The following is a 23955-nucleotide window of genomic DNA, read 5'->3' as shown; positions in this document are numbered from 1 at the left end:
TTGCTATGGTGAAGGCAACCCAAAAGGACCATGCACCACCGAATATAGTTATAGCCTTAGACACTATTCCAACAGTCTCCCACTTGGATAAGTCTAGTAACTATACAAGTATAATACGGTTTGCAATCGTAGCTCTCAAAGACGCTGTCAACTCTGATCTAATCAATCTTGTCCTTTAGATAAGGGATCGTACAGTCCTCTGTTAGATATCATGCTGACAATCCTATGGAATGGTTAGTCTAGCATTTAGATTTCTCGATCTTCGATTTATTTGACATAGAACTTAATCGAACACATCAATTCAGTTCTGACCGGGCCCGGCACATAAGTCAAATCAAATCATCGAGTGGCCAAGATATCTCTTCTACCCTCTTAGGATAAAATTTACAGATAAACTTCGACTTATATGCATTTACTTATTCATTAACCAACTATACACAACAATGCGTTTTATAACATCAAGTTACTGATGCGTTTTCGCATTATCAATGCACAATCAATTAACAAATAATAAACCATATATCTAGGTTTTAAGACCATATGATATTATCGTCTTGCGATCACCTTTTATATCGTATTCCATAAAGTGATTCCAGCAAGCGCGGGTTTATTCCAATGCTCAAAACCAGTTCGTAAGCACTCATGAACGTTGCAGCAACTCTTGCTATGTCTAACACCATTTAGACACTCTACACACCAATTCACGACAATCTTCATTCATATCTACTCCCAACATATGAACGATTGTGGACCATTTGAATAATTCGATTATTCCTAATAAACTCAATTATTCTGGAAGTCAAAACATGCAAAGTGAAACAATAGTTAAACAACTAACATGTGATAGTAACTTTACTCATAAATAAAACTTCTTTATTTAATCATCAAATGTTAATTACATTTATCTATTATACGTTTCTAATACAATCTAATCTATGCTAATATCATCCTTCAGCCCAATACTCCTAGCATGCTGTAAGTGCTTAACCCTACTTAGTCCCTTCGTAAGCGGATCTGCTGGGTTATCTTCTGATGATATCCTCTTCACTACGAGTTGTCCTTCTTCTACACGATGTCTAATGAAGTGATATTTTCTGTCGATATGTCGAGATCTACCATGATCCCTCGGTTCCTTGGTCAAGGCAACCGCACCTTCGTTATCACAGAAAATCTCCATGGGCTCTTTTATGGCCGGCACAACTCCAAGATCACCAATGAAGTTCTTTAGCCATATTGCCTCCTTCGACGCTTCGCTCGCTGCGATGTACTCTGATTCGCACATTGAATCAGCTACGGTTTCCTGCTTGGAACTTTTCCATGTCACTGCTCCTCCATTTAGGGTAAAGACCCAGCCCGACTGCGAACGATAGTTGTCCCTGTCGGTTTGAAAGCTGGCGTCACTATACCCTCGCACCTTCAAGTCATCACTCCCTCCAAGGGCTAAGAACCATTTTCGTTCTCCGAAGGTACTTAAGGATGTTCTTCACCGCAATCCAATGTGCTTTGCCAGGGTTCCCTTGATATCTGCTAACCATGCTCAAAGCGAAGGCTACATCAGGGCGAGTACAAGTCATAGCGTACATGATTGAGCCAACTGTGGAAGCGTATGGTACTCGGCTCATTTCTGCTATCTCGGCTTCGGTACTCGGGCTTTGAGTCTTACTCAACTTGGCATTTCCTTGTATCGGTAGTTCTCCCTTCTTAGAGTTTTCCATACTAAAACGTTTTAGTACCTTCTCCAAGTAAGTATTCTAACTAAGTCCAATTAGTCTCTTACTTCTTTCTCTTACTATCCTTATTCCCAAAATGTAAGAAGCCTCTCCGAGGTCCTTCATAGCGAAGCACTTCCCGAGCCAGGACTTAACCTCCTGCAGAGTCGGGATGTCGTTTCCTATGAGTAATATGTCATCGACATATAGAACGAGGAAGCTTACTACACTCCCACTGGCTTTGACATATACACAAGATTCGTCTTCGCTTCGTACAAATCCAAACTCTTTGACTTTCTCATCGAAGCAAAGATTCCATCTGCGAGACGCTTGCTTAAGTCCATAAATGGACTTCTCAAGCTTACACACTCTATTCGGATGCTTCGGATCCACAAACCCCTCTGGCTGAGCCATGTAAACATCCTCAGCCAACTTTCCGTTAAGGAAAGCGGTCTTGACATCCATTTGCCAAATCTCATAATCATGAAATGCGGCAATTGCTAGCATCACTCTAATAGATTTGATCTTCGCAACTGGCGAGAAGGTCTCATCATAGTCAACTCCGGGAGTTTGAGTAAAGCCCTTCGCAACCAATCGCGCTTTGTATGTGTGTACGTTCCCATCCACGTCGGTCTTCTTCTTGAAGATCCACTTGCACCCTACGGTCTTACGTTCGGGCACGTAATCAACCAAATTCCAAACTTGGTTATCGTACATGGATTGGATCTCGCTATCCATCGCCTCTTTCCATTTCGCAGACTCCGGGCCTGCCATGGCTTCCTTATAGCTATTAGGTTCATCAAGATTTATTAGTGTACCATCACTAATATACGTGTCCTCTTCGGTAGTAATATGAAAACCATAAAACTGGGGTTGAACTCTAAATCTATCGGAACGTCTAAGAGGTAAGGATTCGTCAATCGGTTCAACCGGAGTTTCCTCCTCGGGTTGAACGCCAGCGGTAGAGGTTCCTTCATCTATCGATTCTTGAATCTCTTCAATTTCGATTTGCCTCCCACTGTCTCCTTGGCTTATGAGTTCTCGCTCTCGGAAAACTCCTCTCCTCGCAACAAAGATAACATTATCTTTCGGTCTATAGAAGAGATATCCAAAGGAAGTTTGCGGGTAGCCGATGAAAATACATCGCTCACTTCGAGGTTCAAGCTTGTCGTGAGTATCTCGTCTTACGAAAGCCTCGCAACCCCAAACCTTGATATGTGCCAACGAGGGAGCTTTCCCTGTCCACATCTCGTGAGGTGTTTTGGCAACCTTCTTGGTAGGGACTCGGTTAAGGATATGGGCGGCAGTCTCTAAGGCATACCCCCAAAAGAAGATAGGTAGTGAAGCACGACTCATCATAGAGCGAACCATATCCAATAAGGTTCGATTACGCCTTTCTGCCACACCATTCAATTGCGGTGTCCTAGGAGGCGTCAATTGCGAAACTATTCCACACTCCTTGAGATAATCGTGGAATTCAAGACTTAGGTACTCTCCTCCTCGATCGGATCGAAGCATCTTGATTTTCCTGCCCAATTGATTCTCCACTTCATTCTTGAACTCTTTGAACTTTTCAAAGGTTTTTGACTTTTGCTTGATTAAATAGATATACCCATATCTACTATAATCATCGGTAAAGGTCACATAGAAGCGGTTCCCATCCTTCGTGGTTGATCTAAAAGGTCCACATACATCGGTATGTATTAGGTCTAATAGTCCCTCACCCCTTTCACAAGTACTCATGAAGGGTGATTTAGTCATCTTTCCAAGTAAACAAGATTCGCATGTGTCATCTTCCCTAAGGTCGAATGACTCCAACACTCCATCCTTTTGGAGTTGGGCTATGCGTTTCTTGTTGACATGTCCAAGACGACAATGCCACAAAGATGCTTTATCCATACTAGTGGAAGAATCAATATTCAAAACATCATTTCCTAAGTTATCAACAATCATAACAGTTTCATATATTCCATTACATGGTATAGCTTCAAAATAAAAGACACCATTTAGATAAGCCAAAATAGAACCATTCTCATTATTAAAAGAAAATCTAAAACCTTGTCTATATAAACCATGAAATGAAATGATGTTTCTAGCCATTTCTGGCGAATAGCAACAATTGTTCAAATCTAAAACTAAACTATTCTTAAGCACCAAAGAATACACTCCAATCTTGGTCACAGGCGACGATCTTCTGTTCCCCATGATTAGATTGATCCTTCCTTGCTCCACATCCCTACTTCCTTTTAGTCCCTGCACATTAGAACAAATGTGATAACCACAACCGGTGTCAAGAACCCAAGAAATAGCATGATTAGAATCGTTAGATTTTATTGCATATATACCTGCGAAAGATGGCTTGATCTTTCCTTCCTTGATGGCTTGCAGGTAGTCCGGGCAGCTTCGCTTCCAATGTCCTATCTTGTGGCAGTGGTGGCACTCTGCCTCCTTCGGGTTAGAGCAGGGCTTAGAGGGATCAACTTTTGTCCCACTAGAAGAGGAACCATCTCGGGCTTTCACCTTTCGATAGTTATTTGAAGAAGCTTTCCTCTTCTTTCCCTTCCCTTGACCAATTGCCAAGACAGGAGCAGCGGATGGATTTGGAGTTGGTGCAACAGACTTGTCCTTGAAATTGCTCTCAGCAACCCTCAAGAGACCTTGGAGCTTACTTAGAGTGACCTCCTCTTTGTTCATGTGGTAGGTCATCCTAAATTGATTATACATCGGAGGCAAAGAGTGAAGCACCATGTCGATCGCCAAGTCTTCGCCGAAGTCAACGTTTAACTTGCGAAGGCGGTCGACATACCTTTGCATCTTTTGCAAGTGCACGGTAAGAGATTCTCCATGACCCATCTTGGCGGAAATCATGTTGGTGAAGATCTCGTAACGCTCTTGTCTCGCGTTTTGGTGGTACCTCTCCAACAAGTCTTGATGCATCTCGTATGGATACATGTCCTCGTAGGACTTTTGGAATTCGGAGTTCATGGTGGCGATCATGATGCAATGTACTCTCGTCGCATCTCGCTCATGGGTTTCAAAGGCGGTGATTTCAGCGGGAGTAGCAATTTCGGGGTTGATTTTCTCGAGCTTCTCGTCGAGGACATACTCTTTATCCTCATAGCGAGCAATGGTGCGAATGTATCTTATCCATTCGCCAAAGTTCGTTCCATCGAAGGTGACCTTTTGGCAAAGGCTCATCAATGTGAAGGAACTAGCAGCAGCGTTGTTTGCGTTTGACATCTATAGAAAGGACAAAGATAGATTAGAACAAGAATCCCTAATCATCACCCAATAAGAAAAATTAGGGCTAGGATCCAACAATAACATTTACATACTAGAAAAGGGATGCCGTAATCCAACATGCAAATAAATTGAAGGTAAGTGAATGACGATTCACTAATTCTCCATCACAAAACTTAAACTTTTGGTCCTAAGTGTTTTTGAGAATTCCTAGGTTCGGATGAGATTCATTGAACTATTCAATGGCATGTTTAAATCTCGATATGCCCCTCTTGTTTGTGACTGGGATGCCGAGGATCACAAAGCGGGTGTGAATTACCATGCAAATTTACATGGTGCCTTCATTGTTACGATCACCTATTCGATGTGCCGGTAAACCACACACGCTCCACCGAACTATGATAAACAATGAATCACCCTTCGCCACCTTCGCTTAGAACCAATTAGTGTGCCGGTAAACCACACACGCTCCACTAACATCTTAGCAAGGTGCAAAGTGTAATTTCATGGAATTGCATCAATTCACTTTTCCTAAAGTAACTAAGATTGGGAAATTTAAAAAAAATTTAGTTACTTCGTATTTCTTATTATACTTTTAATGAGAGGATGAGGTTGCCCTATCCTACCCGTTCGGCTAACGACCCTCCACCAATCAAGCAAGCGGTGGGTGTGAGTGTACACCCATTAAGCGCCATTTTATAGGCCGCAACCTTATACCCACCTTATAGATCGGCTTCGTGAATGAGGCCTACTAGCGGTAAGACTTGCATTTAGTTATACATATATATATTATTCTAATAACATCATATAAGTATAGGGTTGTATTTTAAACTTTTCAAAATCTAGGGTTTGAAATTTAAGTTGTCTAAATTAAAGCTTTTAATCACAAATATAAATTTCAAAACTATAGGGTAGGTTTTAAACATTTAAAAACATGGAGGATCAAATAACAAATAATTTCAATTAACAATTAATATCTTAATTATCTTTATTTGATTTATCTTTGATTTCTTTGAGGATAATTACCAAAAATAATTAAAACAATTAATTAATTATCATATAAAGAAACTAAATATTTAATTAGTTGATAATTACCTTTAACTAGATCAATATAACACTTATATTTATCAAAAAAACGGATTCATATTGATCTAATTAGTTTATGGTAAGTTTGGATAAGATAAACACAAAGAAATCCCGAATCTGGCCCTTCCTGACGCTTGGACTCGCCGAGTGCACAAGGGGACTCGCCGAGTGCACAAGGGGACTCGCCGAGTCAGGCCTACTCGCCGAGTCCACCATGGAACTCGACGAGTCAGTGACTCAAAAACCAAAAAATCGAATTTTGCAGGTTTGTTTCAGTTATTCAAGCAACAATTTGTAGAAAACCAATCTAGGCTCTGATACCACTGTTGGGTTTTAGCCATAAGAACTTTCCTATGTGCGCATGCAAAACCCTATTGCTTGGATCTAGGCTTTCTATCAAACATGCTTTTGAATCCAAGACTTCTAATGGCTAATTAGGTTAAACAACAACATTAAAACAGATCTAGAATCATACCTTTGAGTTCCTTGTTGATCTTCTTGTCTTGGAGCTTCTAGAGTCACAATTGTCACTCCTCTAATGGCTTACAAACACCAATAGCAAGCAAGATGATTTAGGAGAGAGGAGAGGGGATGGAATTCGGCCAGAGGTTCCTTTCTTTAGGTTCTTCAAGATTGTACACGAATTCCACACCCCAAGGGCCTATTTATACCTTTAGACTCCTTAAGGGTTTCACCCTAAACCCTAATTGGATAATCTTCACTTAAGGCTATCCAAATCCATTCCATAGATATCCTTATGGACTATTTTTGAGCTATCCTAAAGCTCTAAGAAACCGTCCAAAGTCCATCCTAATGGATTTATAGTCTAAAGTCTAACTATCAAACAATTGACAGTTTATACCCTCTTATTTAATTAATCTCTTTAAGTCACCAAATTAATACCAATTAATCTATGACTTATATTAATCAAATAGCTAAATATTATTCCTTATAATATTTACTCTCTCTTAACAAATCATCCTTCAAGTTGCTATGGTGAAGGCAACCCAAAAGGACCATGCACCACCGAATATAGTTATAGCCTTAGACACTATTCCAACAGTATGTTATACTGAAATGTAGATGAATACCTAAATCCTTATGAAACTTCCTCCAAAACCTAGAGCTGAAACAAGCATCTCGATCCAAAACCACCAAAACTGGCACCCCGTACTGAACCACCACCTCTCGAATATAAATGTCATCCAACTTCTTGGTAGATATACTCTTAGCAATCGGTATAAAATGAGCACTATAGGTCAATCTATCAACAATGACCTAGATAGAGTCCACCCCACATGTCGTCCTTGGCAACTTTTTGATGAAATCCATGGTGAACGCTTCCCATTTCTACATGGGAATGGCTAACGGCTGTATCTTGCCATGGGACTCTGATGTTCGATCTTGACTTTCCAGAAAGTCAAGCAACGCTCCACAAACCATGTTATTTCCCTCTTCATACAAAGCCACCAATAGCTCAACTTCAGATCTATATACATCTTTGTGGCCCTTGGTTGGATCGAAAACTTTGACTCATGAGCCTCCTCCAACTTTGTTTGCCTAACCTTACCAGTAGTCGGGACCCAAACACTTCTACACTTAGTTAACAAGTCCCAACTATCTCTGATGAACAATGGAATTTGATCCCTGATTCATTTCGACTTCTAATTTTCCTTTTTTAATCCTTCCATCTGAGCCTTCTTAATCACATCTAAAAGAGGAGAAACAATAACAATCCTCATACATAAATCTCCAATAGGTGCACTCGTCGCCTTGTGGATCAAGGCATCATCCCCAACATTGGCCTTTCCAGGGTGGTATATGATCTCACAATCATAATCCTTTACCATATCCAACCATCTCCGCTACCTCATGTTCAGATTTGGTTGATTCATCAGCGTAGATAGTACACCTTACCCCATATAAATAGTGTCTCCATATATTTAGTGCAAAAACCACAGCCCCTAAATCCAAATTGTGCGTAGGGTAATTCTTTTCATTAAGCTTTAGCTTTCTTGAGGCGTATGCAATCACGTGACCTCTCTGTATGAGTACATCCCTCAATCCCAAGATAGATGCATCACAAAAAGGTACAAATTTATTCATACCCTCAGGAAGTGTGAGAATCGGGGTCTCGCATAATCTCTGTCTCAACGTCTCAAAAGTAGACTGTTGTTTGGGCCCCCATCGAAAAGCAACATTCTTCTTCGACAAGTGGGTTAATGGTACAGTGATCTTGGAGAAATCATGGATAAACCTCAGATAATAACCCACCAGACTTATAAAACTCTGAATCTCAGATGGCATTCTCAGAACCTGCCACCTCATTACTACCTCAATCTAGGTTGGATTGACCAATATACCTTTCTAGTTGACAATATGCCCCAAGAACTGCACCTTGTGCAACCAAAACTCACATTTGGAGAACTTGGCATATAACATCTCCCTCCTCAAGGTCTCCAAAACCTCCCGCAAATGATCCTCGTGTTGCTCCCTGGTCTTGGAGTATACCATAATATCATCAATAAACACAATTACCAACCTATCCAGTATCGATCTGCATACTCGGTTCATGAGATCCATGAACATTGTTGGTGCATTGGTGAGCCCGAATGGCATCACCATGGGCTTGTATGACCACAAAGAGTCCTAAAGGCCTTCTTATGCACATCGCTATCACGGGCCCTCATCTGGTGGTAACCTGACCTCAAACCAATCTTGGAAAACCAAGATACACCCTGAAGCTGGTCAAATAAATCATTAGTCCCCGGAAGTGGATAACGGTTCTTCATCGTTAACTTATTCAAATCCCTGTAGTTAATGAACATCCTATGTAAACTGTCCTTTTTCACAAACAGGATCGGTGCTTCCCATGGTGAACTACTCGGTCTGATAAAACCCTTTTTCCAGCTGCTCTTGCAGCTGCATGGACAACCCCTGCATCTCTGGAGGGGCTAAACGATATGACACTTTGCTATCGGAGCTGTACCGTGAACCAAATCGATCTGGAACTCAACTTGTCTTTTGGGTGGCACTCCAGGTAAATCCTCAGGAAACACATCGGGGAAATCATGAACAATGGACATCCCATTCAACGTCGTTATCCCCCAGCCCAAGTATCTACCACATAAGCCAAAAACCCAGAACAACCATGCTAAAGATACCTCCAGGCCCTCGTAGCCGAGTAGAGGGCCAGTCCATGCAGAATTACCTATCCATGAATAACTAGTTCTCCTCCCATTGGGGTTTGAATTCTCACTAGCTGGTGCTCATAGTCAATCGTGACCCTATTGAGACCCAACCAATCCATCCCTATGATAACCTTCGACCCTCGCAAAGGTTTTAGAAACCATGCAATAGAATATCTCTTGCTAAACAGATCTAAAACACACCCTCGATGAACCATCGAAGCACTCACTGAACGATCAACAACAATCTCCACCTCCAACTGTAACAACTGAATCCAGGTATTATTTCCAAGTCCTTGTAATAAAATTACAAATGGGTTATAAGGTTCCTCCATGCTTTGGGCTAACATATATGAGCTCTTAGCGTACATGGGCGGGAGTGATCGCGAACTTGAGCCACGTACACGGGGCGTACGTAGCCAAAAAGAAAAACCCTAATTTTCAGGCATGACCACTATCTAAGCACATTTATGACCTTTGGACCCTCACCATTATCAGCATCCACATCTATTAACGTCCCTAAAACCCTAGTTTGTCTTTGAGAATGATCTTTAAGCTTGAAAGTGACTTTGGTGGCCTTTTTAGTGTGTTTGCAAGAAGAAGAAGTTGGTGAGCAAGCCTTGGACGTGGTTGAGCTTCAAGATCCTGAATCTACATCATCTTAGGACACTTTTGGAGTAAAAAGCCCCTACATTGTTGATCCTTTTGATACTTAGAGTTAGGGTTTGTTTATCAGCTCATTTTTGGTCCATGGACTCTTCTTTTTGAGTTTGGGCAACTTCGGAGAATGAAATGCTAGATCTTAGTCCTATGGCATGTTATAAGCATAAAAATTTTATATTGGTGGTAGATATGAAACCATGCATGAACCTTGGTCCTTTATATGAGCTTTGATGAACAAAATTGGATGTTGGACTCCCATATCACATGCAAAGGCATAAAGTTGCCATCTTTATGCCCTAGGACCTCTTTAATGATCAAGATCTGATTTTTAGTGTGAGTGACTGCAAGGTTTAAGCACTTAATGGTTGAAAGTGATTAACAGATATGTATGCAAAGGCATACAAATTGTGTTTGGTTGACAAACTCACAGTAACTAGAATTTTTAAAATTCTATTAAATTTTGCATAAATGAATTGATCATTTGTTGACTAAGGTCAATGATTTTAGATTCATTTCCATATATATTAAAAGGTCAAAAATGACCCCACCTCATTTTTTATTTTAACCATGATTCATCAAAATGAAAACAAATTATCAACATATTTCCCACACCTCGACCATCCACCCACCCAATCCTATCATCACCTACCCATATACGTACTTACTCTCACCCTTACACCCACACATGCACGCCTATGCTTACACTTTTTTACGCATCAAACCCATCCCACATCCACCTACTCATATACCCACCCATACCTACATACACCACATCCATACATAACCACAAGCTGACATCGTACCCAAACTCCCACCCCCGCTACACCCCACAATTATGATTATATATATATATATATATATATGTGTGTGTGTGTGTGTGTGTGTGTGTGTGTGTGTAAAGCTATATTTTTTTGCTTATATATTATGTGCAAATTCATAAAAAACATAGGTTTGAGTGGGTAAGAGTTTAATAAATGGAATGGTTTATTTAATATTTGTTATTTTTTTTTTATCAAAAGTAATAATAAGTTACAAAAAATAATAAATCTACAAAACTAACAAAAAAAAAAATTACATTTAAAGTTAACCAAATACGTAGGGGGTGTTTGGCTTAGCTTTTCAAAGCCAAAAGTTCTTTTTGGAAAAGAAAAATAGGTAAAAGATGTTTGACAACTAGTTTTAGAAGCTACTTTTGAAGTTTTTACATAAGGAAAAACAACTTTTTGGAAAAGTCAGGAAATCCTGACTTTTTATAACTTTTCCAAAAAAAACTTTTGGGGTTTGAAAAGCTAAGCCAAACACCCCCATAATATATTCCAATCTATTCAAATTTAAATTCATTTGATAGATTTCATTTCTTACTAGAAAAACAATCGTGTAAAAACTTTTCACAAATTTAATTCTCATATTACAAAATAAAATAGCTAATTGTATCATATAACTTCACATGCTCAGATTTACTTTCGTAAGTGATGATTCATTCCTTAGATTAGACTTGCACATTAGTAGTTCCAAACCAGTTTTAGGTAGTCTCAAAATGGTTTGATATTGTTTCGAACAGGTATCAGGTCGTCTTTTTTTTTCTTTGGATTTTGTTGTCTTTTGTATGTATCTTTGAGTTTGGTTTCAAGGTTGTTTTTTGGTTTTTGTTTCGTATTTTTACCAGGGCCGTTCCAAATGTCTTTTGAACTCAGGACGAAAGAAGAAATATACCCTTAAAATACACAAATTTTATCAAATTTTATATAATTATTTAATAATATGAAGAAAATTACTTGTATTATATTTCAAATATAATAATTTTCATAAATAAATAAAAAACCCTTTTTAAAGATGGACCTTAAATCATCGTCCAATCGCCGACCCTTTATAATGGGCCCGATTTTGACGGTTAAACTTTAGCTTTGGGTCTTTTATGAAACCCGTATTGAGCCAGTTTTGAATCGGTTCTCGTCTTTTTAGATCCATCTTGAATGATCATTTTTTCGATCCGGTCTATCGAAGACCGGTTTCAAATCTTTTAACGGACTCGTCTAAAACCGGTCTTTTTGTTATATCTCGCTTAGATTCCACCTTTGAGACTCTGCATCTTTGTCTCTTACTTAATAAACCCTTTGCAACACGAAAACCTCACCACTTTGAAGTGATCGGCGATCAGTCATCGGAAAGATGGATGAAGAATTACTCGAACTACAGCGACAATTTGAATCCGCTCAACAAGCGAAATCAAGCATTCGTTTATCAGAACGTAACGTCGTTGAATTAGTACAAAAGCTTCAGCAACTCCATATCATCGACTTCGATCTCCTACACACTGTATCCGGCAAGGAGTACATCACTCCTGTGCGTATAATCGCTGTCCTGTGTGTAATTTTGATTCATTTCTTGTAGTTTCTTATTGTCATTTGATTTAATGTGTTTTAGGAGCATCTACGGCTTGAGATTGTGTCGGAGATAAAGAAATTAGGGCGTGTCTCGTTGATTGATCTTGCTGATATTGTCGGTGTTGATTTGTACCATGTGGAGAAACAAGCGCAAGTTGTTGTAGCTAACGATTCATCGTTAATGTTGATTAATGGTGAAATAATATCGGATTGGTACTGGAATAACGTATGTGAGGAGATTAATGATCGGCTTCAAGAATGCAGTCAGATTGCGCTTGCTGAGATTGCTGCTCAGTTGCAAGTTGGTTCGGAGTTACTCGTGACAGTGTTGGAGCCTCGACTTGGATCCCGGGTAATGCAGGAAATTTCAGTTTCATTTGAATTAACTTTACAATTTTGTAGAGGTCTGCTATTGTACTACTGCTTAAGTCCCTTATGGTAATAGAATTTGCTTATGAAACAAAAGAAGATGAAGAAAAGGTCAACTTTATAAACAAATCTATGTTTATGATATCAAATTTGATAGGATTACGATGTATGGCATGTAGATAAAAGGCAGACTTGAAGGTGGACAGCTGTACACACCAGCATATGTTGCACGTGTGAATGCCATGGTTCGAGGGGCTGCTAGAGGCATCACTGTCCCTATGAACCTGTCAGTATTGTGGGGCTCATTGCAGCTATTACTACAAGAAATGGATGCTGCAAGTGGTGTGGCTGTTGAAGCTTCATTTTTCCAATCAATGTTTAATGGATTGGTGAAGGAAGGTCAAGTTCTTGGATCAGTTCGTGCTGGAGTTCATTGGACACCTAGTGTAAGTAACCGTGTCTTTTTCCTTCATTGGTTTGAGATTTTGAGTCATCATCATCATCTGCTAACCTAATTAGGTAATTACACCATTCAGGTGTTTGCCATTGCTCAAAGGGAATGTGTGGATTCTTTCTTTTCACAGGTATGAAGTCATAGTTAACCTAATTAGGCAATTACATCACTTCTTTTCAGTGATATATTATCAACTAAGTGGTACTTTGTGTTACAGAACTCTGTTGTCAGCTACGATGCTCTGCATAAACTTGGAATTACACAACCAATTCAGTTTCTTCAGGTATTACAAGTCTCTTTGTTGTAAAGCTTTTTGTAATATTTATCTAATCAATGGTGTGATCATGCATGTAATGTAGTCCAGGTATCCCGAAGGTATACCCTTGATTACTTTATTTGTTCACCCTTCAACTGTTGAGATGCTGGATGCTGCTGTGGAGGATGCCATTGAACGTAGCAGCTGGTAATAATTCTCTTTTTCTTCTAATGTCTCTCTTCATAATTCTCAAAGGTTAAACCAATATCATGTTCTACTAATAATTAAATAATCAAAATATCTTTTCTGTTGACTGCAGGATTGATTCCCTTTCAGTTTTACCAGCATCCTTTGTTTCCCAGGATGCACATAAGATGCTGTCTCTTTGTCCATCCATACAGTCAGCACTTAAGGTGTTTCTCTTTCTCCTATAAAAGCTCCAATTTTTGTTCACAATCTTGATGCAATTCTTAATCTTTTATTAACCATTAGCATTGTGTCTGTTTTTCAGGCTAATAAAGCACTCATTTTGGGAGACTCTTATGTTTTCAGCACCACATTCGTCAAGGTATTATTGCATTTGTATCCTACTTTCATTTCTTTCTACTACAGCATTGTGAGTTAAAACTTAAAACACTTTGTGAATTGTTTTTTTAGGATCTTTATGAACGAATGGAGAAAGATCTGGATACCATTAGTCTTACTGATGTTGCTAAATCAGGACAAGAAACAAATGGCACTCCATCTGAAGTCAATGACACGATTAGCGAAAGTGGGTCCTACAAACAAACATCAGATAAAGGATCAAAGAAGAAAAAAGGCAAATCCAACACAAATACCAAAACAGCTGATTATAATCAAGATAATGATCAAGAACCTATTCCTCCTAAATCAAAGAAGAACCACAGAAAAGGAAAAGCTGCATCTTCATCACATGGGTCAGAACAAAAATCAATTGCCAAAAAAGACGAGGATACCCTTGGTATCTTTTCAGAAGAAGAACTATGCCAAAAGATAAATGGACTTGTACCTGACTTTGAAGATCAAGGTGAGTTCTTGTTTCCTATTTAACTTCCTTATTTACTTATTTATTTATTTATATTTATTATTATTATTTCTTTTTATCATTTCAGGTGTTGATCCAGAGACAGTTGTTGTGCCCTTAGCTAATCATTTACGACCTATGCTGATCAATGCATGGAATGAGAGAAAAAAAGCTTCTTTAACAGATAATGCACAGAAAATCAAACGTGTCCTTGATAATTTGCAAAAGAAACTAGATGAGGTAACTTACATTTAAACATAGAATGGTAAATTCATTTTAATTTTTTTTTATTGCCTCTGAAACTTTTTTAAATTGCAGTCTTCATTGAATATGCAATTATATGAGAAAGGTCTAGATTTGTTTGAAGACAACCCATCAACTTCGGTTCTTTTGCACAAACATTTACTAAGAACTACAGCTGCCCCTATGGTCGATATGCTCTTATTAAATTTGGTAATATTATATACAAAACTTAAATTTTATCATATCAATGAAATTGAAATATAAAGACTGACATGATTATGGCTCTCACATCAGGATCTGCTTAATAAATTGAAAAATGGAATTGATGTTCAAGATTTTGACAACACAGAAACCGTTTCACTTAGCTCTGGGGATCGAATTGCTCTGGTATTAGATATTTTTATATTGTGTTATTTTTTTTTTTTTATTACATTAATAGATTTTTTTTTTTTTTTTGGTTTTGTATGATCATAGGCAAAGAAATTTGAGGGACCTCTATCTGTGAAGGCTAATGCAGTTGTTGAAGCTTTGGAAGGGAAGGTAATTTTTTGTATGCTTTCCAAATTCCAATAAAACAATGTGTATATTTTGAATGATATACTTATTTTAATAGTTTAATGAAACAATTACAAAATATGAATTAGTACCTTATTTATACATTCTGATGTTTTGTCCAATGGTTTATGTGACAGCGTGTTGAAGCGTATATGACAACACTAAGAGCATTTGCAGATGAGTGGTAAGTAGCAAGGAAACTAATTATCCAAAATAAAAATTATTATTATTATTATTATACTAAACCTAAACCTAAACCAAAGATTTGTTTTTTTTTTAATTAAAAAAACAATTCATTGATATAATAAGAAGAAAAGTGTTCGCCTAAGGTTTTAAACAGGCCACCCCAACTTTCAATTTGGGTGTGTCATTTATACCAAATTTGATGTAAAATTTACTGTCATTCAATTATAAATTCAGAAATTCAATTTTAGGGACCAGACGCGTTATTGAAATGACAGTTGTAATAGTTGGGCAACCTATTTTGAAGGTATTGTGATGAAACTGAATAATTTAATGTGTGTGTAGTGGGTTGAGTGTGAAAAAGCTTGACAAGAAGTTGGACAGAAGTCTCCTCCATTCATATCGAAAGGTACCTTACCTTTTTATGGGCTAAAAAAGGAAACATCACTTATACTATTGACTTATTCACTATAAAAATATAAATAATAATGTTTTCAGGATTTGTCAACTCAAGTTTCTGCTGAAACTGATCCAGTCACCATTCTGCCTAAAGTCGTTTCTCTACTTTATATACAGGTTACTTCTTTTCTGTTTTTGTATTATTTTCTCATATTTTTCATCTGTTGACTTTCTTGTCTTGTCTTGTCTTGTGTTGTGGGGCCATATACACAGTTTTTTGGAAGAGCTCTTCAAGCACCAGGGAGGACCATTTCGGTTGCAATCTCTAAATTAAAGGTATCTTATAAATAGAACCTCTCTCTCTCTCTCTCTCTCTCTCTCTCTCTCTAAATTAATATGGTGACACCATTATTAGTTAATGAGGCAAAACTTAACTTATTTATGAAATGATTTGCATGTTGATATCAAAATTATGTAAAAAACTGAGAGAAATTAATCTGACAGGAGAAACTAGATGATTCAGCATACAAAACCTTGGAAGAGTACCATGGTGCAACAGTCACGCTTTTGACCCTTATATCAGCGTCAACAGGCGATGTAAGTCCTTGCATCTTTCTTTGTGTATTTATGAAAAAAAAAAAAATCAGATGACTTACTTATGTATATGTTTATTAATTATTATTTTTTAGGAAGAAGATTGTACATCAGATAGAGCTTTAACCAAAAAGGAGCTCTTGGAACGGTTAATGCCAGCATTGAAAGCCCTAGTCTCCCCCAACCCCAACTCTCGCCCCTCCCAATAAATACCGCTTCTAGATAGAGACACAACAATTTCATTTTCAATAGAATATATTGTGTTGGAATCTTTTTATTATGAATGCAAAATAGATGAATTATATGGTGGTCATTTATTTACATGCATGGTTAGGGAACGGGAACTGAAACTTAAACAATTTTAACAAATGAAAGTAGGATAAAAAAATACAATACATAATGATAATGTATATACTTTTACAATCCCGGTCACCAACCAAAATTTGTCTCATATTTGAAAATCTGCCAACAATGAAAGATGTAGTAAAATAATGTTTTCCTGATGACTATTATATGTAAATGATGATAATATTTGACAAATTGAACCTAAAAGTAAAACCCTCCCTAGAGAAATGGAATCTGACTGACTTTTACTGACTACCTAAAATCCAAACGACTTTACATGTAAAACTGAAATACTCGATCAAAAGTCAGTGTTGAGGTAATGCCGGTCTTTTTTCAAACATCTCATAGTAGATCACAAAATTATCCTGCACACATTTACTTCATCATATTAAAAATGAATTTTCAAAAAAATAAAATAATAAGCTAGAGCTACCAACCTTGCGTATGGTTTCCCATGTGTTTGGGTCAAAACAAATGTAGGAACCTCTCTCGTATGTGTTTGTCTTGACAAGAGGGTCTGTGTTTGCAGCCCTCATAAACCATAACCGGTGCTCTCTGTGATAAAACCACCCTCTGTTGTACCTGCACCCACCCAAAATATATATAATTTCACATTCAAATTTTCAAAAGGGATTATGTGAGTTTGTAATCAACTTACAATTCATTTGCAGCATATAATTGGGCTTCATCTTGAGGCATGCTGCAAATATCATAAAAACAATCAAATCACTTTCAAAATATAAATCAAAACAAAAACAACAGACTGCTCTAGAATTCTACCTGTAAAAGATGTAGAACAATGTGTTCAACTGAAACTTTGAAAAATACCGTTGCTGCAACAACAACACGTTACCCATTTGAATTAATAAAATCCTAACAAATTAAATTAAAAAAAAAAAAAAAAATTAAAACTCACATTCAAAACGGGTGCTTGTTTAGCATAATAACACTGAGGCACCATGAAATCGGGGTCCCCTTTGACCGGTTCATCTGACCATGGAGACCCAAATGTCCTGTGAAGATTTTCAGCCGAATTCAAATTCAACCCAAGAGTTGTCAAATCAATTCCAAGGGCAAGAGAAGTCAAATCCGGATCACTCATTCTAATTACACTCAACAACCCAAGCAAACCGAATCGATCTGGAGCCTGTAATGACTTATTAACAACCCCTTGATCCCCATACGATTGCAATCGGAATTGAGACTGATTCCGTTGTTGTTGTTGCTGTTGCTGTGGTGGATAGTGTTGCATTAGTTGCTCATATGACCCAATTCCAGAGATTGGATTCTGAGAATTCATCGGTCTCAAACCTACCCCGCTTCCCTAAAACAAGTTCACAAGGTCAATATGGTAAATTTCCATTCCCTTATCTCAACCATTAATACCTGTGAGTGATATGATGTATGTGAGCCTTGTTGGAACATATCCAAATGGTGTAGATCTTGACTGTTTGCGGATGCAAAAGATGAGACATTGCTGTTTTGTTGTTGTGGACGATGTGACGAAAATGCCCCTCCCAAGTTGAACCCCGAAGACCTTCCCATCTGATATATATATATATATATATATATATATATATATATATATATATATATGTGCAAAGTAAATTGATAGGTAAAGGGCATATTATATTTTGGTAAAAAAGAGAAAATATTTAAATCAACTCACGGAGAAATGTGGAGACTGCATCATTGAAACATTGGTATCATGAAGCTGTTGCTGTTCCTTCTGGTGCAAATCCATAGGATAATCAGCATTGCCACCTGTACAAAATCTAAAACAGTGTTAATAAAATTAACATAAACATATTTTATAATGACAGAGTGTTAATGTTATCACCTTTAAATCCTGGTAGAGCAGGAAAATCTTCATTCTGTATGCTAAATTCTTGATTTTGCTGTACAATTGGACTAACCCCAAGTCCTTGTTTTCTTAAAGAACCTGAAATTTTTCAAATTTCAAATCAAAAAATACCCAACCATAAAAATTAAAAGTTACTTTATTTAGTATTTACCTATTTGCCCTTGGGGACCTCCGGAGGAACTAGGGCGACTACTCAACTGAGGGAAATCATTTATATCAAATGGTGAACCATCATTGTTGTTTACATCATTCAACATTCCCATGTTAAGACTGTTCACACCCTGAACATGATTTTGAGAAAGTGGGCCCGGGCCCCCCGAATGATATGAATTTCCTAACATGGACATTACCTGTGGTGAAGCTGCATCACAAAATCATCAGAATTCATACATTTTAATCTTTAATAACAAATACAATATGTACCTTGTGGAAGCATCCCACCCATTAATCTATTTGAACCCTGAACATTTACATTTCCAGACCCACTATTTGTGTTCAGATTTAAGCGAGAGGAAAGACCCGGAATCGATAACCCCCCACCAGAATTTAATGTTCTTCCAATATTACCCCCACCAACAATGTTCCCAGTTGAGTTTGTGATTCGAGGACTGGAACTGCCTAACATAGGAGACACACCAACCCCACCAACCCCTGGAATGGAATTGCGGTTTCCGATTGCGGCGGAGGTAGGGAGGATTCCGGGGATGGAACCACCAACTGCATTCGTGCTGCTACTATAGCCAGGGCCTCCAACCACCCCCATTCCACCTCTATTAGCTAGCCCTGGATGACCATGTGAATTGCCATGAGATATTTGAGAAAGAGCTACAGGAATATTTGATGTAAATCTTCCACTAGAAAGGTTTCCAGTTGGTTGTTGAAGCCCACTTGAAGGGACATTAGACATTGTTGAGTTTCTTGATCCAAGTGTGCCTTGCATGTTGGGAACATTGTAACTACCATGTATGTTATGAAGCCCTTGAATAGATCCTGCAAAAAGAGTGTTCCTATGTAAATTTACAAAAAGAAAGGATGCAAATGTTTATATAGTAAAATGCATGAACTATATAACTAACCACTGTGTTGGAAAACAGGGGAAGGTGCGCCAGATTGAGCAGTGAAAGAAGTGGAAAATTGTCGCCCTGCTGAATTATCTTGAAGATTTGAAGCTGATCCGCTCAAAGATGACTACATAAACAATAACTAATTAAGTAAATAACATATATTAGTATCACACAGATAATAAATGGTTTAGGTAAAGAAGATGGAGTACATTATTAAGCAACCCTGACATTGAAAAAATGTCAAAATGTCATGCAGGAAAGTGTTCTTTGATGAAGTGGAGCTTTCTTCTTCAATATGGTTTGCTATTTTAAGCTCTTATCTGTGCCTTAAAAGCTTATTATCTGAAACTAAGAGCAAGATTGAGAACCAAATCAAAACATAAGTTATCAATGAGATCATTAACATCTACTTAACCAATTATATAAGATTTTTGTTATATAATCTAGTGATATCTAAACTAATTATCGATGTCACATATACTTGCATTAAATCACCATCAATTATATATTATTAATAGTCGCCTAAATGTTGTGAACATGTGAGTGTAACACCAGTATTTAGTAGAAACAAGTGTCTTGGACAGTTGTCTGTGATATTAATAAGTGAACCTCATTTCATTTAATGTATGCCTCTCATACTCAAAGAAAACACATCATAAATTTCAATAAATTCATCTCTAATTCAACCTAAATACATCTCATTTTCCTCGTTAGAACTTGCAACATCATTGAATTAGTCCAAGCTCTGTAACTTCTACAAGAGAAATAGCATAACAGTAACCAAAAAACGAAAACCGAAATACACCTTCCACTCTCATTACACATGGCTATATAATTTCATGCTAGACATACCGAATCGCTGATAACTTCTGGTTTTATGAAAAATACATAAATTCAGATAGCGTCAACCGAATATCCGATTCTGTTCTGGATTATCTGAACTATTTTGGGAAGTTCAAAAACCCTAACCCGTAGAGATTCGAAACTTGTGTGTAAGCAAACATATACATACATACGCGTGCTCTCTGCGTGTGTGTGAGTGTAAGAGGGAAAGATTACCTGCAAGAGTAGAAAGGGTGAACGGATCTGTCAAAAAATGTCAAAGCGTGAATATGTGTTCGAGTTTGAAGGTGATAAGAAGAAATTGAAGACGCAAATAGAGAGAGAGAGAGAGAGAGAGAGAGAGAGAAGTGGGGAATCCAATTATATGGAACGACCCGAAAACGCAAGCCGATGCTCATACACGGACACGGCCTGGTTAAATTACAAAGCCCCCTTTGTTGGGCTGGTTAGGATCCGGTTTGGATTTAGCTCCATTTTATTTTATTTTATTCCCATTGCATATGCAATAAGATCTCTCTTTCACTAAATTAAGCATTGATTATTATTGATTAGTTTATGATTAAGCATATACATCAACTAATAACATATCTCTTTCACTAAATTAAGTATTGATTATTAATTATTTTATCAATTAATGATTTGTAAAAGTAACTTACTTTTTCTTGTATCGTTTGTGATTGAAGTTTTTCTAGATGATTTATCATTGAAATTTTAAAAAAACATCATTATTATCAAGTATTAGGTATTGTAGTTTAGTCTGACATCTCCGGTAATCTTTTCCGGCAAAATCAATTTTATGATCATATTCTCGTACATGAGGAAAATCTAGATCAAAACGATTTTCAAATCAATGTTTTTAAGGAAATCCTCATCAAACATCCTATAAACGATTTCCACATCAAAACGATTCTCATTCAAACGTTTCAATTCGAAACGAATTTCGGATCAAACATCTCAGATCAATTGATTTAAGTGTGTTCATGGTTCATCTCATAAATTTCAAAGAAAGGTCTTGTCCTCGCGATTCGTACAACATTGGAACAAAATCAAGCGAAAATAGGTTGTTTCTTTTCATTGTGGTCCATCTCACAAATCGTATAAATAAACAGGGTCTTATACTAGTTCTAAGAAAATGAAAGTAAGTTTGGACCATATCTGGAAAGTCATAAACGCAGGAACAAAAGTGTTGTTTATTATTTAAGGTTTGGGGACATATTAGGCATTAAAGAAGCATTCTACCAAGCATGGGGTTGTTTTTATTGTTTTTTGAACAACCAGGAATGAAAGTTAGAAGAAAAGGGAAAGCATTACTTATGTTTTGGAAAACAAGGAAAAGTCAAAACAAAGTTACAAGGATGTTTTCAGTTTGCAACTATTCGAGGCAAAATTTTGGGGATTACGTGTTAGTGAATTGTTTCACTAATTGTATTTAAGTGTAATGGATTGACTTGTTGACCAAAATCAATATTGATGAATATTAAACAAGTACGAAAGGTGCAAAGTGCATACTTGTTTAAGTTTATTCAAGATTTGAAGTAGACTGTCATTTAGGAGCGAAGCCCATGAACGACGGGGGACCGAAGGAAGCGTGTAACATCCAAAAAATTCATAATAAATTTTAACTTTTCAAAAACAACCCATAACCATAAATGTTTACAAAAGCATTGTTTCAAAAGTGTATTTTAGTAATCAGGGTATCCTAAAATCCAAACAACATAAAAACCAAAGGATGTGCACGATCACGCCTTCGCATTGCCACTATCATCTGAAGTGCTTAAAACAATAAACTGAAACCGTAAACCACAGCTTAGTGAGTTCCCCCCCCCCCCCCAGTACAACCACGTATACAATCATGCATGTTGGATCCACAACCTCCCGATTGGATTGCCCTGCATGTCATTACTAGGTCCACAACCTACCGGTTGGATTATCTCGGTCTGTTGACCGAAAGCACAAAGCAGTGGTCTCAACCCCAACATAACAAGGCGACATATAACATATAACAAGCATATTCATTAGACAAATAACTATACAAACAGAAATCACATGTAGTTCTACAGATCTACCAAACCTAATGTATATCAACATCCATCATATAATCATGATGATCTCCCACATACTCAACGTTACATCAATCGATATATATATATATATATATATATATATATATATATATATACACACACACCAGGATATCAATCCAATGGGACGGCCTTGGTGCCTTCGACCCACAAGTATAACGAGGGAAATTCACCTCTCAATCTGAAAAAGATCGATGAACAGGACATAACTCTGAGTATTAGCTCAAACGGTAACCTATTCATCAAATAATGACTAGTCTCAATTATCGCCCAAAATACCCTTAGGTTAAACTTGGTCAAAACATGTCAAAGTCAAAAAGTTAGACTTTATCAACACAGTTGAGTATGCCCAGTGTACTCAGCTTGTGCGCTAGACGTAAACGATCTTGACCAGAAAACGTGAGGGTTGACCTCGAACGATAAGTGTTCCTGGGCTATGCCCAATGTTCGCAACAGGGTTATCTTCCTTCTTATTAAGAGCTTAATCCTTCAGGTCTTTTGCCCATATTCTAGATCTAGCTTTAAAATAACGTAAAAGTTTCCAACTTTATGATCTTACATGGCCATTAAGTTCCCAAACACAAAAACTCTGAGTACTTAAACTATTAAGACAACCTAGAACAAGCATGGAAGGAAACTAGCAACAAAGATTACATTTTTATGCTTTTAGATGCTCCAAAACATTTGAAAGGACAGCTTATATGGATTAGAGTAATCCATACTCATAAATGGGACCAAAAGAACAACACTTCATAACTAAACAAGATCAAAACAACTCTTAATCATGCTCAAATCTTTTTACCTCTAAATGATGCCAAATGATGTTGTTATTTTGGATCCAAAGAGTCTAACTCCTCCAATATGATCTTCTTTTCTTCTACTATCCTTCAAGATTACCAAAACACACACAAAAGCTCAAGAATGCTCTAAAAATGGATTAGGGTTTGCTTGGGGACGAAGGTGGGTTGGAGGCTGACGAAAGAATGTAGGTTTGGGACTTAAGGATGTTTAAATAGGGTCCAAACCCTAAAATTAGGGTTTTCACTCTAGCAACTTACGACCAGCTTTCCTGGGGAACGTTACCCACTTGAAAATGCAATTTTGGTCTAAATTTGCAATTAATTAACATCCAAGGTCTAAAATGAAATAAATTCTCATACTCATGGTTTAAAATGAAAAATACCTCAATATCAATATGTTACAATTCTCCCACACTTGAACTATACTTCGTCCTCAAAGTCTGTTGTTGTGAACAACTCAGGGTAATTCTCCCACATCTCCGACTCAGGTTCCCACGTCCATTCGGAACCCTTTCGATGTTGCCACTGAACCTTGACCAAATACACCATCTTGTTGCACAAGGCCTTCATCTTCTAAACCAAAATCCCCC

The 23955-nt window shown here is 37.5% G+C and overlaps 2 protein-coding genes and 1 non-coding gene across 4 annotated transcripts; 2 read left to right on the top strand and 1 right to left on the bottom strand.

Moving 5' to 3' along the window:
- The first annotated feature begins 11936 nt into the window (after positions 1 to 11936).
- Positions 11937 to 16681, top strand: LOC145017789 (E3 UFM1-protein ligase-like protein). Its single transcript, XM_078975742.1, has 19 exons — positions 11937 to 12229; positions 12311 to 12622; positions 12819 to 13085; positions 13176 to 13223; positions 13311 to 13376; positions 13453 to 13556; positions 13669 to 13762; positions 13861 to 13917; positions 14007 to 14397; positions 14483 to 14634; positions 14713 to 14847; positions 14932 to 15024; positions 15112 to 15177; positions 15330 to 15376; positions 15721 to 15784; positions 15874 to 15951; positions 16048 to 16110; positions 16279 to 16371; positions 16464 to 16681. The coding sequence occupies exons 1-19, from the start codon at positions 12056 to 12058 to the stop codon at positions 16575 to 16577; spliced, it is 2418 nt and encodes an 805-aa protein (XP_078831868.1). The 5' UTR covers positions 11937 to 12055; the 3' UTR covers positions 16578 to 16681.
- Positions 16682 to 16743: 62 nt separating this feature from the next.
- On the bottom strand, positions 16744 to 20854 carry LOC145017790 (putative NOT transcription complex subunit VIP2). 2 transcript variants are annotated; one of them, XM_078975744.1, is made up of 13 exons: positions 20701 to 20854; positions 19851 to 19983; positions 19654 to 19765; positions 19001 to 19567; positions 18729 to 18938; positions 18554 to 18655; positions 18383 to 18477; positions 18100 to 18258; positions 17630 to 18037; positions 17494 to 17546; positions 17372 to 17413; positions 17151 to 17295; positions 16744 to 17078 (listed from the first exon to the last, which is right to left on the bottom strand). In XM_078975744.1, the coding sequence occupies exons 2-13, from the start codon at positions 19869 to 19871 to the stop codon at positions 17019 to 17021; spliced, it is 1974 nt and encodes a 657-aa protein (XP_078831870.1). In that variant the 5' UTR covers positions 19872 to 19983; positions 20701 to 20854; the 3' UTR covers positions 16744 to 17018. The 2 variants fall into 2 exon arrangements, with proteins under 2 accessions (XP_078831870.1, XP_078831869.1); XM_078975743.1 differs by having other exon boundaries at positions 19851 to 19989; positions 20701 to 20847.
- Positions 19654 to 19737, top strand: LOC145018898 (small nucleolar RNA snoR35). Its single transcript, XR_013667259.1, has one exon. It is a non-coding gene; the product is annotated as a small nucleolar RNA snoR35 (small nucleolar RNA).
- Positions 20855 to 23955: the final 3101 nt, after the last annotated feature.

This window comes from Lactuca saligna, chromosome 9 (genome assembly GCF_052625555.1).
Source record: "Lactuca saligna cultivar CGN05327 chromosome 9, ASM5262555v1, whole genome shotgun sequence".
Classification (NCBI taxonomy): domain Eukaryota; kingdom Viridiplantae; phylum Streptophyta; class Magnoliopsida; order Asterales; family Asteraceae; genus Lactuca; species Lactuca saligna.
This window is presented reverse-complemented; position numbering and strand designations above follow the sequence as displayed.